At 45.1% G+C, this 14,182-nt stretch overlaps 1 protein-coding gene across 18 annotated transcripts in view; it reads left to right on the top strand.

Moving 5' to 3' along the window:
- The window catches only part of MACF1 (microtubule actin crosslinking factor 1), a 410,210-nt gene that overhangs the window by 289,098 nt on the left and 106,930 nt on the right, over window positions 1–14,182 (top strand). For all 18 annotated transcript variants that reach the window (XM_040337002.1, XM_040337005.1, XM_040337001.1 and 15 more), the window contains 2 exons: window positions 3,933–4,428; window positions 5,482–6,953. In XM_040337002.1, the coding sequence (XP_040192936.1) occupies window positions 3,933–4,428; window positions 5,482–6,953 (1,968 nt within the window). The remainder of the gene's footprint in view (window positions 1–3,932; window positions 4,429–5,481; window positions 6,954–14,182) is intronic.

Raw genomic sequence — 14,182 nt, 5'->3', positions numbered from 1 at the left:
GACGGAAACTATTCGGTCAGCTGTCGCCGTGCTCCAGAAGGACGACTTCATGGCGTCCATAGACATAAAGGATTCTTACCTTTATGTGCCAATTTTTCAGCCACATCAAGTATTCTATGCTTCTCGGTGGCTCAGCGTCATTTCCAATTTGTGGCGCTCCCCTTCGGGTTGGCTACGGCCCCCCGGGTATTCACGAAGGTCCTAGCCCCAATCCTAGCTAATCTAAGGATCCAGGGGGTCACGGTCCTGGCTTACCTGGACGACCTCTTGGTCGTAGACCATTCGTCTCCTGGCCTGGAAAGCGCAGTGGCCCTCACGGTTCAGTACCTCGAGAGGTTCGGCTGGGTCCTAAATCGAGACAAGTCAGCATTCCTGCCCACAAGGCAGCTGGATTATCTCGGCATGAGATTGGATACAGAACAACAGAGGGTGTTTCTACCCCTATTAAAGGCCATCAAAGAGCTAATACAAATGGTTCTAAGCAAGAGAAGGCCAACTGTTCGCCTATGTATGCGGCTACTAGGCAAGATGGTGGCCACATGCGAGACGGTTCCGTACGCTCAGAGCCACACTCGCATCCTGCAGGCAGCCATCCTGTCAGCCTGGAGCAAGAGGCCTCAGGCCTTAGAAATTCCTTGGCCACTCTCACCAAGAGTGCGGCAAAGTCTAGCTTGGTGGTTAAACCCTCAGAATCTCCTGAAGGGAAAGACTTTCAGTCCTGTGACCTGGAAGATAGTAACCACAGACGCCAGCCTGATGGGCTGGGGAGCAATTTTGGGTGGTTGCACTCGCCAGGGCTCTTGGGCAGCGGCAGAGAAGCAGTTGCCCATCAATATCTTGGAGCTCAGAGCTGCTCGACTAGCCCTCAGGGCTTGGACGTCCAAACTACAAGGGTTCCCGGTGAAAATACAATCGGACAATGCCACGGCGGTGGCATATATATAAATCACCAAGGGGGAACCAAGAGTCAAGCCGCTCAGAAAGAAGTGAGCTTGATTTTCTTGTGGGCAGAAGCCCATGTGCCCTGCATATCGGCTATATTCATTCCCGGAGTCGACAACCTACAGGCGGACTTCTTAAGTCGCCAGACTCTGTTGCCGGGGGAGTGGTCGCTGCATCCACAGGTTTTCAGACACTCTGCCAGAAATGGGGAGTGCCGGACGTGGATATCATGGCATCGAGACTCAACAAGAAGCTAGACAGGTTCATGTCCCGCACAAGGGATCCCAGGGCCTGCGGAACCGATGCGTTAGTTTGCCCTTGGCATCAGTTCAAACTTCTTTATGCATTTTCCCCGCTCCAGTTACTACCCCGCCTGCTGCGCAGGATCAGGGTGGAGCACATACCAGTCTTCCTGGTAGCTCCAGCATGGCCCAGAAGGGCATGGTATTCACTAATCCTAAGGATGGTAGTGGGAGACCCTTGGACTCTTCCTCTACAGCCAGTACTGCTATCGCAAGGTCCGATCCTCCACCCTGCCTTACGGCATCTAAATTTGACGGCCTGGAAGCTGAATCCCTGATTCTCAGGGGTAGAGGTCGGTCTCAGAAAGTAATCTCTACCCTAATCAGAGCCAGGAAACCGGTCTCTAGGGTGATTTATTACAGGGTCTGGAAGGCCTATGTAGGCTGGTGTGAGTCCAAGTTATGGCTTTCTCGTAAGTTTACCATCGATAGAGTATTAAGTTTTCTCCAGCTAGGAGTGGGTAGAGGACTGGCATTAAGCACAATCAAAGGACAGATTTCAGCTTTGTCAGTATGGTTTCAGCGGCCGCTGGCCACCCACTCGCTGGTTAAGACCTTCATTCAAGGGGTCTTGCGTATTAATCCTCCAGTTAAATCCCCGCTTTGTCCGTGGGATTTAAATCTTGTTCTGTCAAGTTTACAGAAACAACCTTTTGAGCCGTTGGCTGAAATTCCTTTGGTTCTACTGACAAGGAAGTTAGTATTTTTGGTCGCCATAGTTTCCGCCAGAAGAGTATCGGAACTGGCAGCCTTATCCTGTAAGGAACCATATATTATTTTACATAAGGACAAGGTCGTTCTCCGCCCTCATCCTTCCTTCCTACCAAAGGTTATATCCAGTTTTCATCTAAACCAGGATTTGGTATTACCATCCTTCTTTCCTAAACCTACTTCCAGAAAGGAAGGGTTGCTGCATACCTTGGATATTGTCAGGGCCATGAAGGCCTATCTTAAAGCTACAGAGAAGATCCGGAAAACAGATGTGTTGTTCATTTTACCGGATGGGCCCAAGAAGGGGCAGGCAACTGCAAAATCCACCATCTCGAGGTGGATTAAACAGTTAATCACTCAGGCCTACGGCTTGAAGGGGTTGCCTCCTCCGTTATCATTAAAGGCTCATTCTACTAGGGCCATGGGCGCCTCCTGGGCAGCACATCACCAGATCTCTATGGCTCAAGTTTGCAAGGCGGCAACCTGGTCTTCTGTCCACACGTTTACAAAATTCTACCAGTTGGACGTAAGAAGGAATACTGATACAGCCTTTGGGCAGGCAGTGCTGCAGGCTGCAGTTTGAGACCCTCGGAGTCCGGGGGCTCCCTTTTGAGTAAAATTTAAAATTTAAATTTATTTTTCTCAACTAAGTTGGATTTATTATGATTTGAGTATATCTCTAAATTAAATCCTTTTGTCTTGGGAAGATGTCTCCCTCCCCTCATTGTAAGCATTGCTTTGGGACATCCCACTAGTAATGAATATGCCGCTCTGTGTCCCGTGATGTACGAGAAAGAAAAAGGGATTTTTAATACAGCTTACCTGTAAAATCCTTTTCTTGGAGTACATCACGGGACACAGAGCACCCACCCCTCTTATGGGGACCATTTTGGGAGGCATACTGCTTGCTACAAAACTGAGGTACTCCTCCTATGGGAGGGGGTTATATAGGGAGGGGCACTTCCTGTTTGAGATTGCCAGTGTCCATCACCTGAAGGTACTCCATATAACCCACTAGTAATGAATATGCCGCTCTGTGTCCCGTGATGTACTCCAAGAAAAGGATTTTACAGGTAAGCTGTATTAAAAATCCCTTTTTTTCAAGTCCTCTTCATCCCCTGCTTCTCTGTCCCCTTAAACACATTTGGCATATAATTTTTTTTTTGTTGAAAACTCAGTTTTAATAATGATATGCTTCTCCTCCGGCTGAGGCCTGAGCGCGTCATCCCCCCCTCCGCTATGCCTCCTGGGAGATGTTTGTCATCAATCCCAGCAATCTGTGCTGATATGTTACTAAGCACAGATTTCCCTAAGCCACGCCCTCCCTTTTCCTTATTGGCCAGTCATGTCTAGAGGGGCGGCTGATTTCCTCCCTGTTACTATGGAGCAGGACGCTAGAGAACATGTAGAGGGAGAATGAAGTGGTAAGAAACCAAGTCCATCATTGTCGCCCCTCCCCCGTTAATCACTTTTGAATGGTGTCATTTACTCTCAGCGATCGCAGAACAATACACGCCCCACTTATCAACTTCGGACGGGTGGTTATGATATGCCCATGTGAAACAGTACAGTTACAGTACATCTGCTTTATTGTGTATGTCTAGACTAGTGTCCTATCACAGTAAAATATTCCAGAAGTGTGTTTAATGTTGCTAGAGAGTAGGACAATGTCTGCATTGTTCCTTGGCATGCAATAAATATGTATTAATTTTCAGTAGCTATCAATACCAATCTACCAGCACATGTAATTGGTAATTGACGGTAAGGGATAAACATGGTGGATGAGTAAGATCCCTCCAAGCTGGGCTATGTATTATCTGGTTTGTTGATGATAGAATGGTTGAGGTATAAACAGACAGGAGTTATGCTCTTTTGAATGTGGCTTAGTGATTTATGAATTCTGCTCTGTTGTTTCTTAACGTTGTGTATTCTGATCTGTCATTTTATACAAACACTGCGTTGTTATTTCTGTTACAGTTTATGTTAAAGGAATTTGAAGCACGCAAAGCTCAGTATGAAGAACTAAAGCATGCAGCCTATGGTATCCTAACAGGACCTGGTGATGAGTCTCCATCTACCAGCCAGGTGGAGGAAGACTTCAATGAAATTAACAAGAAATGGACAGACCTGACCAATCGCCTGAATTCCAGGGCTGAACACATTGACCAGGCTGCTGTGAAAAGTGCGCAGTATCAAGAGGTTCTGCAAGGCCTAACTGACAAAATAAAGCAGGCAGGCAAGAAGCTGAGCTCACAGCCAGCAGTCAGCACTCAGCCCGATGCTGTAAAGCAGCAGTTGCAGGAAACTAGTGGCATTCGCTCAGATCTGGAAAACCTCACTCAGGAAGTTGCAGAAGCACAAATTCTATGCAATGGGCTATCTGCACTTGTGGCAGAACCGTACCTCAAAGATGAACTTCAAAAACGACTTGACACTGTGGCACTTCCGCTTAAAGGAATGGAAGATTTAGCAGGTTAATAATAACTGAGTGTTTCTTTTGTTTGTTAACCACTTAACCCCCGGACCATATTGCTGGTCAAAGACCAGAGCACTTTTTGCGATTCGGCACTGCGTTGCTTTAACTGACAATTGCGCGGTCCTGCAACGTGGCTCCCAAACAAACTTGGTGTCCTTTTTTTTTCTCCCACAAATAGAGCTTTCTTTTGGTGGTATTTGATCACATCTGCAGTTTTTAGTTTTTGCGCTATAAACAAAAATAGAGCGACAATTTTGAAAAAAATGAATATTTTTTACTTTTTGCTATAATAAATATCCCCCAAAAATATATAAAAAAAACAATTTTTTTCCTCAGTTTAGGCCAATATGTATTCTTCTACATATTTTTCGTAAAAAAAAAATCGCAATAAACGTTTGATTGGTTTGCTCAAAAGTTATAGCGTTTACAAAATAGGGGGTCGTTTTATGGCATTTTTATTATTTTTTTTTTACTAGTAATGGCGGCGATCAGCGATTTTTTTTCGGTACTGCAACATTATGGCGGACACTTTTGACACATTTTTGGGACCATTGGCATTTTTATAGCGATCAATGCTATAAAAATGCATTGGATTACTATAAAAATGCCACTGGCAGGGAAGGGGTTAACACTAGGGGGCGGGGAAGGGGTTAAGTATGTTCCCTGGGTGTGTTCTAACTGTAGGGGGGGTTGCCTCACTAGGGGAAAAGACTGATCGCTGTTCATACATTGTATGAACAGACGGTCAGGCATTTCTCCCATGACAGGACTGGGAGCTGTGTGTTTACACACACAGCTCCCGGTCCTCGATCTGTAACGTGCAATCGCGGGTGCCCAGGGGCGATCGCGGCCGCAAAGAGAGCCGACGTTATTTTACGGGCTCTCGCGCAGGGGAGCCGACCTGCCGCCGAAGAAATACGGCGGCTGGTCGGCAAGTAGTTAACCAATATTTTTTTGTAGGTAATGTTATGTATTTAAAAAAAAGGGGGGGGGGGATTACATAAAAGTATTGCTTGTAAAGAAAGTAACCCCGAGTCTTATGTTTTGCAGCGGATCGTGTGAATAGGTTACAGACGGCACTTGCCAGTTCCCAGCAGTTTCAACAGATGTTTGATGAACTGAGAAATTGGCTGGATGAAAAGTCAATGCAACAGGCCAAAAGCCCCCCAGTGTCATCCAAACTGGAAAAGTTACAAAAACTTCTTCAAGACCAGGAGGAATTCCAAAAAAGTCTAAACCAGAACACCGGGTCTTATGAAATGATTGTTGCTGAAGGTGAATCTCTGCTCCTGTCTTCACAGCCTGGGGATGAGAAGACTGCCCTACAGAATCAACTAATAAATCTGAAAACAAACTGGGAAGAGCTGGGAAAGAAGACATCAGAAAGACAAAACAAACTGAAAGACTGTTTGCAGAAAGCTCAAAAATTTGGTAGACATGTGGAAGATTTGGTTCCTTGGTTGGAAGACTGTGAGACCCAAATGAAAGGAATGGAAGTTACTATTGACCCTGTCCAACTTGAAGCCCAGCTTCTTAGAGCAAAGGTTCTTGAAAGTGAAATAGACAAGAAACGTTCTTTGGTGGAGATGATGAACAGCACAGCTGATCTTCTGATCGAAGCGACTGAGGTCGACGACCAGGAAATCTTGGAGGAAAGAGCCAGGCTAAATCAGAAGATGGACAGTATTACGGAACAGCTGCATATCAAAGCTGAGTCCATTGAGGAAATGTCCTTAAGACTTAAGGAACTAAATGATAGTTTTAAAAATATAGATAAGAAACTTGATGTAGCAAAACACCACCTGGAAATTTATGCAGCTCTGGGTCCTCAGTCATGCAGCAGTAAGAATTTAGAGAACATGAAAACTCAGCAGGACATGCTGCAGAATTTAGAGACACAGGTTCAGTATTTGAAAAACCTAATCCAAGGTTTGACAGAAGATGCCCCAAAAGGCTCAGATGCCTCTCGTCTTTTACATCAAGCAGAGGATGTGCAGCATAATTTTGAGAATGTAAAACAGGAAGTTAATGAATGCTGTAGCAGTATGGAGCAAAAACTGCAAGGAATTGGTCAATTTCATACTCATGTTAGAGAAATTTTTTCGAATCTTTCTGACCTGGATGATGAACTTGACAACATGGGCCCAGTAGCTCGGGATGTAGACAGCCTGAAATCTCAAACGGAAGTTGTCCAGAAGTTTCTAGAATTGCTCCATGGCTTAAAATTTGATATTGAATGTTCAGAAAAGAAATGCAGAGATATGTTGGAGAATGAAGGAGGTCCTGACCTCATTGGATTATTGCGAGAGCTTGGAACTTTAAATAAGCAATGTGCTAAGCTGTCTGAACGTGGCAAAAATAGACAGGAGCAGTTAGATGCTACTCTAGGCAGAGTGGAGGACTTCAGCGTTAAACTGAAGGAGCTGATATATCAGATCGTGGCAGCAGAGGGCAGCAATGCTTTGCAGGAGGTCGTTGGATCTGAAGTTGAAGCAATCAAACAGCAGTTGGAAGATTTTAAGGTACTCATTTTGATTAGTTTTAAGATGTTGTAAAAAAAATATTTCGTTTTTTCTTTTAAAATATTTAGTAGGCTAGTAGAGCAGCCTGATTGCTTAAAGTGGAACTTTACCCATAACAGCCTGATAAAAATAATGTTCTTTAGCAAGGAACATACATTCCACATTAATAATTATGCTACTAAAATTCATGTGTGCTGTAAATTGCCTCCAGCATTGCTACTGTTTCTTCTTGCTGGAGGCTGCCATTTTGCTGAAGCTCAGAGCCCCTGAACAGCAGTAAATCTTTTGGCTGTCATCAGATCTGCTTCTACAAATTATTCACAATGCCTAAAAATAGAGCGCAACTGAGCATATGCAGAGTAGGGCGAGACAGTGTATTACTGGATTTTAAACTGTATAGGGGAGAGCCTGAAGTGATCTAGCAGGAGCTAATTTTCTGAGAATTCAGTCTTGGCACTTCCTACAAATACAGAAAAAATAATTATTATTTTCAGAGATATACACAGCTGCAAATTTCATTTTTGCTAGTAAAAGACAAGTTTGGCTCCTTTTTCCTGAGCTGATGTGGTGGACAGCCACATATGCCAAGAGGGAGATGCATTCGGTAGGAGGGGATGGAGCCAAGCTCGATTATTACAGCAAAGTTTTGCTGTAATAATCAGTTTTTCATAATCTTTGCACTTCATTTCAGCTGTCTTTATCTCATCATTTGGTATCCTGTGCTTGTGTATATATTTTAATTAGATGCCCAGTTTATTTGTCAGGGTGTGCAACATATTTACTTTAGGTAACTTTAGAACTAGGCTCCTTTTGCACATTGAACCTCTTTCTGCTCCTTCTCTTTCTTGATCATTGGAATACTGGTAGTGATGTCAATACTTGATATTATTATGAAATGTGAGAGGCTAGCAACCTGCTAGTATATGGCTTGTATTATGTGATCATACATTAAATGGTTGCTATAGCTAGAACCTTCCCCCCTTCTTTTCCTCTATCACACACGGAAGTATCTCACATTTTAGCATAAATTCATGCTGTTGAAAATTAGCAGTACATTACAATATGGCCAGTGGTTCTAACGCCAAGGCAAAAAGGGTGGGGTAGAGGAGGCATCCCTGGCGCTTACCCCACTGCAGCGGGAACCCATCGGAGACCCTACTGTTAGTCCTTATACATGCCATAGGGGCCTGATAAAAGCATTTTCAACCAGAGTAGAAACTGAGGGCCAAATCCATATCTGCCCCACTCAAATGCCTTCTCAGCATCTAGAGAGGCAATGAATCTGGTTCCCCCGTTGTCATGGGCTGTAGACATGTTGAGGTAAAGCCATCTTTGATTGATATCAGTACCCTTACCGGGCATGAAGTTTGTCTGATCCACGTGGATAAGCTCTTCTAGGACCTGTGCCAGGTGGTTGGCTAAAACCTTGGCCAATATCTTTGTGTCAACGTTTATTAAGGAAATTGGGCGATATGATGCACAGTCCTCAGGGTCCTTACCCGGTTTGGGCACCAACACAATAATAGCCTCAGACATAGATTCTGGCAGGGATCCTAACTGGGTGAATTGAGCAAATTAGTGAGTCTGGGGGCAAGGAGCTCCTGATACGTGGAATAAAATTCCACTGGAATTCCATCAGCCCCAGGAGTCTTACCAGGCTGTAACTGGGCCATGGCAATCTGTACCTCCTCCAAGGTTATATTCCGGTTTAACTGGGCACTAGTTTCTTGGGACAGAGTAGGGAAGTCCACCCCAGCTAAGTAGGTCTCAAGTTCCTGCATGTCATAATCTACCTCAGTGGAAAATAGGGAGGCATAGTACCTTCTGTACCTGTCATTAATTTTGTCTGGACTAGTAAGGAGGGACCCCAGCTCATCCCTGATTCTTCCAACATAGGTACCAGAACAATCCTCTCGGGACAACCACGCCAGCAGCTTACCATTTTTGTCACTATATTCAAACACCCTCTGGGCTGTACTAAGCATGGATTTTTTAGTCATGTCCACTCTATGCAGATCCACCGCCCTAAGCGCATACTGCCAGGAATCATAATTAAGGGGGGTAGGATCTGCCACTTAACTATCCTCCTTGACACTAAGCTTGCACTTCAGCTCTTCCAGCGACCGCACAGACTGCTTCCGGCTACTAGCAATGCAGGAAATGTATTCCCCTCTCAACCACCCCTAAAGGTGTCCCAGAGTATTAAGGAATCTGCTGAACCAGTATTTGCCAACCAATTACATCTCGCCTCTGGCATATCCTCCTGTACCTTTTTGGGTCCAAAATCCAGTGACCAGACAGTTTCCATATTTCCTGTCCAATGGGAGTCCCCTCCAATCTGGTTACCATGAGGGGGGCATGATCTGAAATGCCTCTGGAGAGGATCTGCACCTTCGACGCCCCCCGCAGCAGCAACTGGGAAACAATGCCCAGGTCGATGTGAGAAAGGGACCGAAATGTGGAGGAGTGACATGTATACCCCCCATCTGACGGATGATAATGTCACCAGACATCCGTGAGCTCAAAAGTTTCTGCCCACTGCAGGAGTTCAGATGACCTCCGACTGGATGGGTGGAGCCTGTCTAGCTCCAGACATGGAGCCAAATTTATATCCCCCAACAGCATAACATTTCGTGCTCCATACTGTATGACATGTTGCATAATGTCATGCAGGAGGGAAGCATCAGCAGGTGGGGGCAGGTAGAGACCCACCAGCACATATTCAACATTTGCAATAATAGCATGCAGTATGACGCCCGGGTCTGTCCTGACATTTTGTAGTTGGAACCAGAGGGATTTGTGGACAAGTATGCTCTCACCCCCCCTGGACTAACTAAAATAGGTAGCATTATAATGCCAGCCCACCCATTCCTTTTTGAGGGCAAAGACTCTAGAGCCCACCAGGCGAGTCTCCTGTAAGACAAATATCTGAGGGGTAAATTTCTTAAGGTAATTGAAAACAAGGGAGCGCTTTACAGCTGAATTTAGTCCCCGGACGTTCCAGGAGAGCACTGAAAAACTAGCCATTGGGACCATTAACAAAAATGTATTTGCCCCTGGTAGCATCGCAGCACTCCCCCGCCCCAGGGAACCAAAATCCGTCCGGGCAGAAGACCATCCCACACCACCAGCAGCACCATATGGGCGAAAGATACCTGTGACATAGCAAATCTTACTCAAAAAAATAAACATATACTGTGATGAGAAACCGTGAAGTGTAAAGGTAAAACTAAACAAAGAAAGATCGCCCCTTCCCCCCACGCCGCAGACCCCCCAAACTGGGATCATGCCTATTTTCCCCAACAAAGTCATTAGAGTAGTTCACTCTGGGAGGCGTGCACCAGTCAGCGAGAGATAATCAGGCACTCCTCCACAACAAACATACGGAGGGGTGGCCGAAACCTCAGTTGGAAAGAGGGCCCACAATAACCTCCACCTTGGAGATGCTAGAAGTCTGGTAGCAAGATATGAAACATAAAAATTAAGAAAATATTTGAGAAAAGAGAAAAAATTATGTAAAATAAAGGGTAAACCTCACTCCAGTAAAAGCATGGCATGCATGTGTAGATCTCCTGGACAGTTCAGGGGCAGAAACTTTAACAGTCAGTTGCATGGTGAAACCCGGAAAAAATAACAGGAGCCATAATAGGGCACAGCCACAATGGAGGCCCGAGACAAGTCACTCATAACAGCCATGTGCCCAAAAATGGTAGAACTGAGAGGCACGTATGACACAAAACTTGCAAACCATCCTGCCTCAGGAAACTGCTCCCACACATCAAGGCTCGCCTGGAATACCAAATAGGCATGTGTTACTGTCCTCACCGTCCAGAGCCGTAGACAAGGAGCCCATAGAGAACACTAGCAATCGGGCAATAAATGAGCCAGGCCCGCTCATTTCAGTTGCGGTAGCGTTTCCAGCCACGAGGCAGCTTCCCGGAACTGATAAAGAACCGGACTGTCTCGCCATTGACCACTCTGTTTCGCCGGGAAAGGGATGCTGTACTTTATGCCTCTGGATCTCATTGCTGCCTTGACCGCATCGAATGACCTGCGCTGCTTCTGGGTCTCCACGGTGTAGTCCTGAAACAGGAGCAGTTTGGTGTTCTGATAGATCTCTCTCACAGCCCTCGGAAGCTTGTCTCAATCGTTTAATAGGCATAGGATCTCATCGTGCGAGGAGGGGAGCCCGGCGGGTCCCGCTGAGGTGGCACTTGCGCCCATTCCACCGTGAAGTAAGGAGAGAGTTGGGCCGCTGGAAGCATTGTACGCAGGAGGTCCTCCACAAAATTAGTCCGGATCAGCCCCCTCTGCTAGACCCACAATGCGCAAATTGTTCCGCCTGCTGCAGTTCTCAGCATCCTCCACCCCAAAAGTCAAGGACTTTCACCTTGGTTTGTAGGGTCCGGATGCTCCTCCACTGTGTCTTCCACCTGGCCGACCCTCTGCTCCGCAGCCCGAGCCGAGCTCGGATCTTGTCGAGATCCTGTCTAATCAGGCCGACATCCATCTGGACAGCTTCCAGCTTCCCCGTAAGAGCCGCCTGGCAGCCCGATATCACCGCCATGACCTCTGGTATGCCCGGGGGTGTGGGGAAGGGCTCCTCCACAGGCTCCGTCTGGGTGGCAACATTGTAACATTTAATTCTTTTAGATCTAAGGGATGAACCTTCGGTCTGTAAATGAGATCAGTTTAACCACCTAATGTGGATGTAAACCCACTCTCATCCTTTCTAAACTTCTGCCATAGTGGTTATCTATAAGGATATACATGCCTCCTGCATGTATCCTTACCTGTCAAATGTCTCCCCTCTGTCTGTTATGAGACCCGAAAAACTGCAGATTCTGTGGGTGGGTCTGTTGTCTGGAGCTCATTGGGTGGAGTCGTGATGTCAATAGACTCCCCGCCCACCTCTACAATCCCCTTGTCAACATTAATTTTCTCCTGTGTATTTCTTACCATGAACTTCTGCTATGATCACTAACATTCAGTCAAAACCTAGAAAAGTCACCACATGACTTCAGCATGCCCAATCATGCTGAGGTATGGAAGCAGTCAATCCTGGGAGAGCTGGATAAGAAATTATGATGAGGATCTGAAGTACACAGAAAACCTCTCTCAGGCTAGTGCATGAGGTATGTAAATCACCTGTCACTCACAGCAAGGAAGAGAAACTGACTACTATTTCTCTGTGTGTCAGTTTTTATCTTACTGAAAAAAAAGAGGGAATGCTCAGAGCTGGATTAACTCTTCCTGGCAAGACTGGTCACAGATGACATAAAATCTTATACTGTACAAGGTGCAAGCCTTAATTAAAAAAAATATATCCACTTTAACCACTTGCTTACTGGGCACTTAAACACCCCTCCTGCCCAGACCAATTTTTAGCTTTCAGCGCTCTCACACTTTGAAAGACAATTACTCAGTCATGCAACACTGTACCCAAATTATTTTTTTGTCCTTTTTTTCATACACATAGAGCTTTCTTTTGGTGGTATTTGATCACCTCTGGGTTTTTAATTTTTTGCGCTATTAATGAAAAAAGACCGAAAATTTTGAAAAAAATATTTTTTCTTAGTTTCTGTGATAACATTTTGCAAATTATTAATTTGTCTTCATAAATTTTGGCCACAATTTATACTGCTACATGTCTGATAAAAATAACCCAACATTTTTGGAAATTATTTAGTCTGTGTGAAAGTTTTAGAGTCTACAAGCTATAGTGCAAATCATAAAAAATTATCACATGATCACACCTGATGTACTGAAGGCCTATCATTTCTTGAGACCCTAACAAGCCAGAAAAGTACAAATTCCCCCCAAATAACCCCCCTTTTTGGAAAGTAGACATTCCAATGTATTTAGTAAGAGGCATGGTGAGTTATTTGAAGTTGTAATTTTTTCCCACAATACTTTTCAAAATTAAGATTTTTATTTTATTTTTATTTTTTTTATTTCTCAAAATTGTCATTGTAATAGCTTATTTCTCTCACATGGCATGTGCATACCACAAATGACACCCCAAAATACATTCTGCTACTCCTCCTGAGTAGAACGATACCCCATGTGTGAGACTTTTTCACTGCCTGGCCACATACAGAGGCCCAACATGCAGGGAGCGCCATCAGGGGTTTTAGGAGCATAAGTTGCACATCTAACTAGTTGACTACCTATTACATTTTTTGAAGGCCCTGGAACACCAGGACAATGGAATTGCCCACAAAATTACCCCATTTTGGACAGCTAACACCCCAACGTATAATCTGAGGCATAATGAGTCTGTTGAACGGTTCATTTTTTTAGACGTTTTTGGAAAATGTGGGAAAAAAATGAAAACGCATTTTTTTACACAAAGTTGTCCGTTTATAAGATATTTCCAACACATAGCATTTAGATAGCAAAAATTACACCCCAAAATACATTCTGCTACTCCTCCTGAGTACAACGATACCACGTGTGAGACTTCTACACAGCCTGACCACATACAGAGATCAAACATGCAAGGAACACCGTCAGGTGTTCCAGAGACACATAGCATGCACATACCAAGAATTACACCCCAAAATACATTATGCTGAACAAAGCGTAAACAAAAGATTACCTGTGGTAATAGTAGCGCAGTTCTACACAGCAGGATAGCACTGGTCCAGGCAGCAGGCAGGGACTTGGTCAGCAACGGCATACACAATTGTCCAGGCAGGGATACTGTCCCATCAGGCAGACATATTGTCAGCAGTGCCAAAAATATTGGTCCTGGTAGTAGGCAGGTCCATGTCGTGTGGTCAGTTCATGCAACAGGTAGAGGCATGATGGCATAGGCACAGGCACAGGCAGAAGTAGAGCCTCGTTCAGGACAGAATGGGGACAGGGGTAGAGGCTTCTCCCACCCAAATCTCTTTGAAGCCTCCGAGTCTCCAGACCCTAATCTAGGATGAGAAAACAAAAAAAATGGTTTTCTTCATACAGACAAACTTTTCTGGAGCCCCTCACATATGTGAGACCCCTGTGTTGAATCCCACTAGTCCAGTAGCAGGGTACAAGATCAGTCCATGAGGCAGGCAAAAGGCATGGTCAAACAGTCCAAGGTCAGTTCCAGATCAGGCAGAGGCATTACAGAATCGTTAGGCAGAAGCGTGGTCGAAAAACAAGCCAGGGTCAGTTACAGAGCAGGCAGTGGCATAAGGGGTGTGAAGGTGTGTCAAGGCAGGAACGGAGGATTAAGATTACCA

This window comes from Rana temporaria, chromosome 2 (genome assembly GCF_905171775.1).
Source record: "Rana temporaria chromosome 2, aRanTem1.1, whole genome shotgun sequence".
Taxonomy (NCBI): Eukaryota; Metazoa; Chordata; class Amphibia; order Anura; family Ranidae; genus Rana; species Rana temporaria.
The sequence above is the reverse complement of the archived record's forward strand: the minus strand, read 5'-3'. Positions and strand labels throughout refer to the sequence as shown.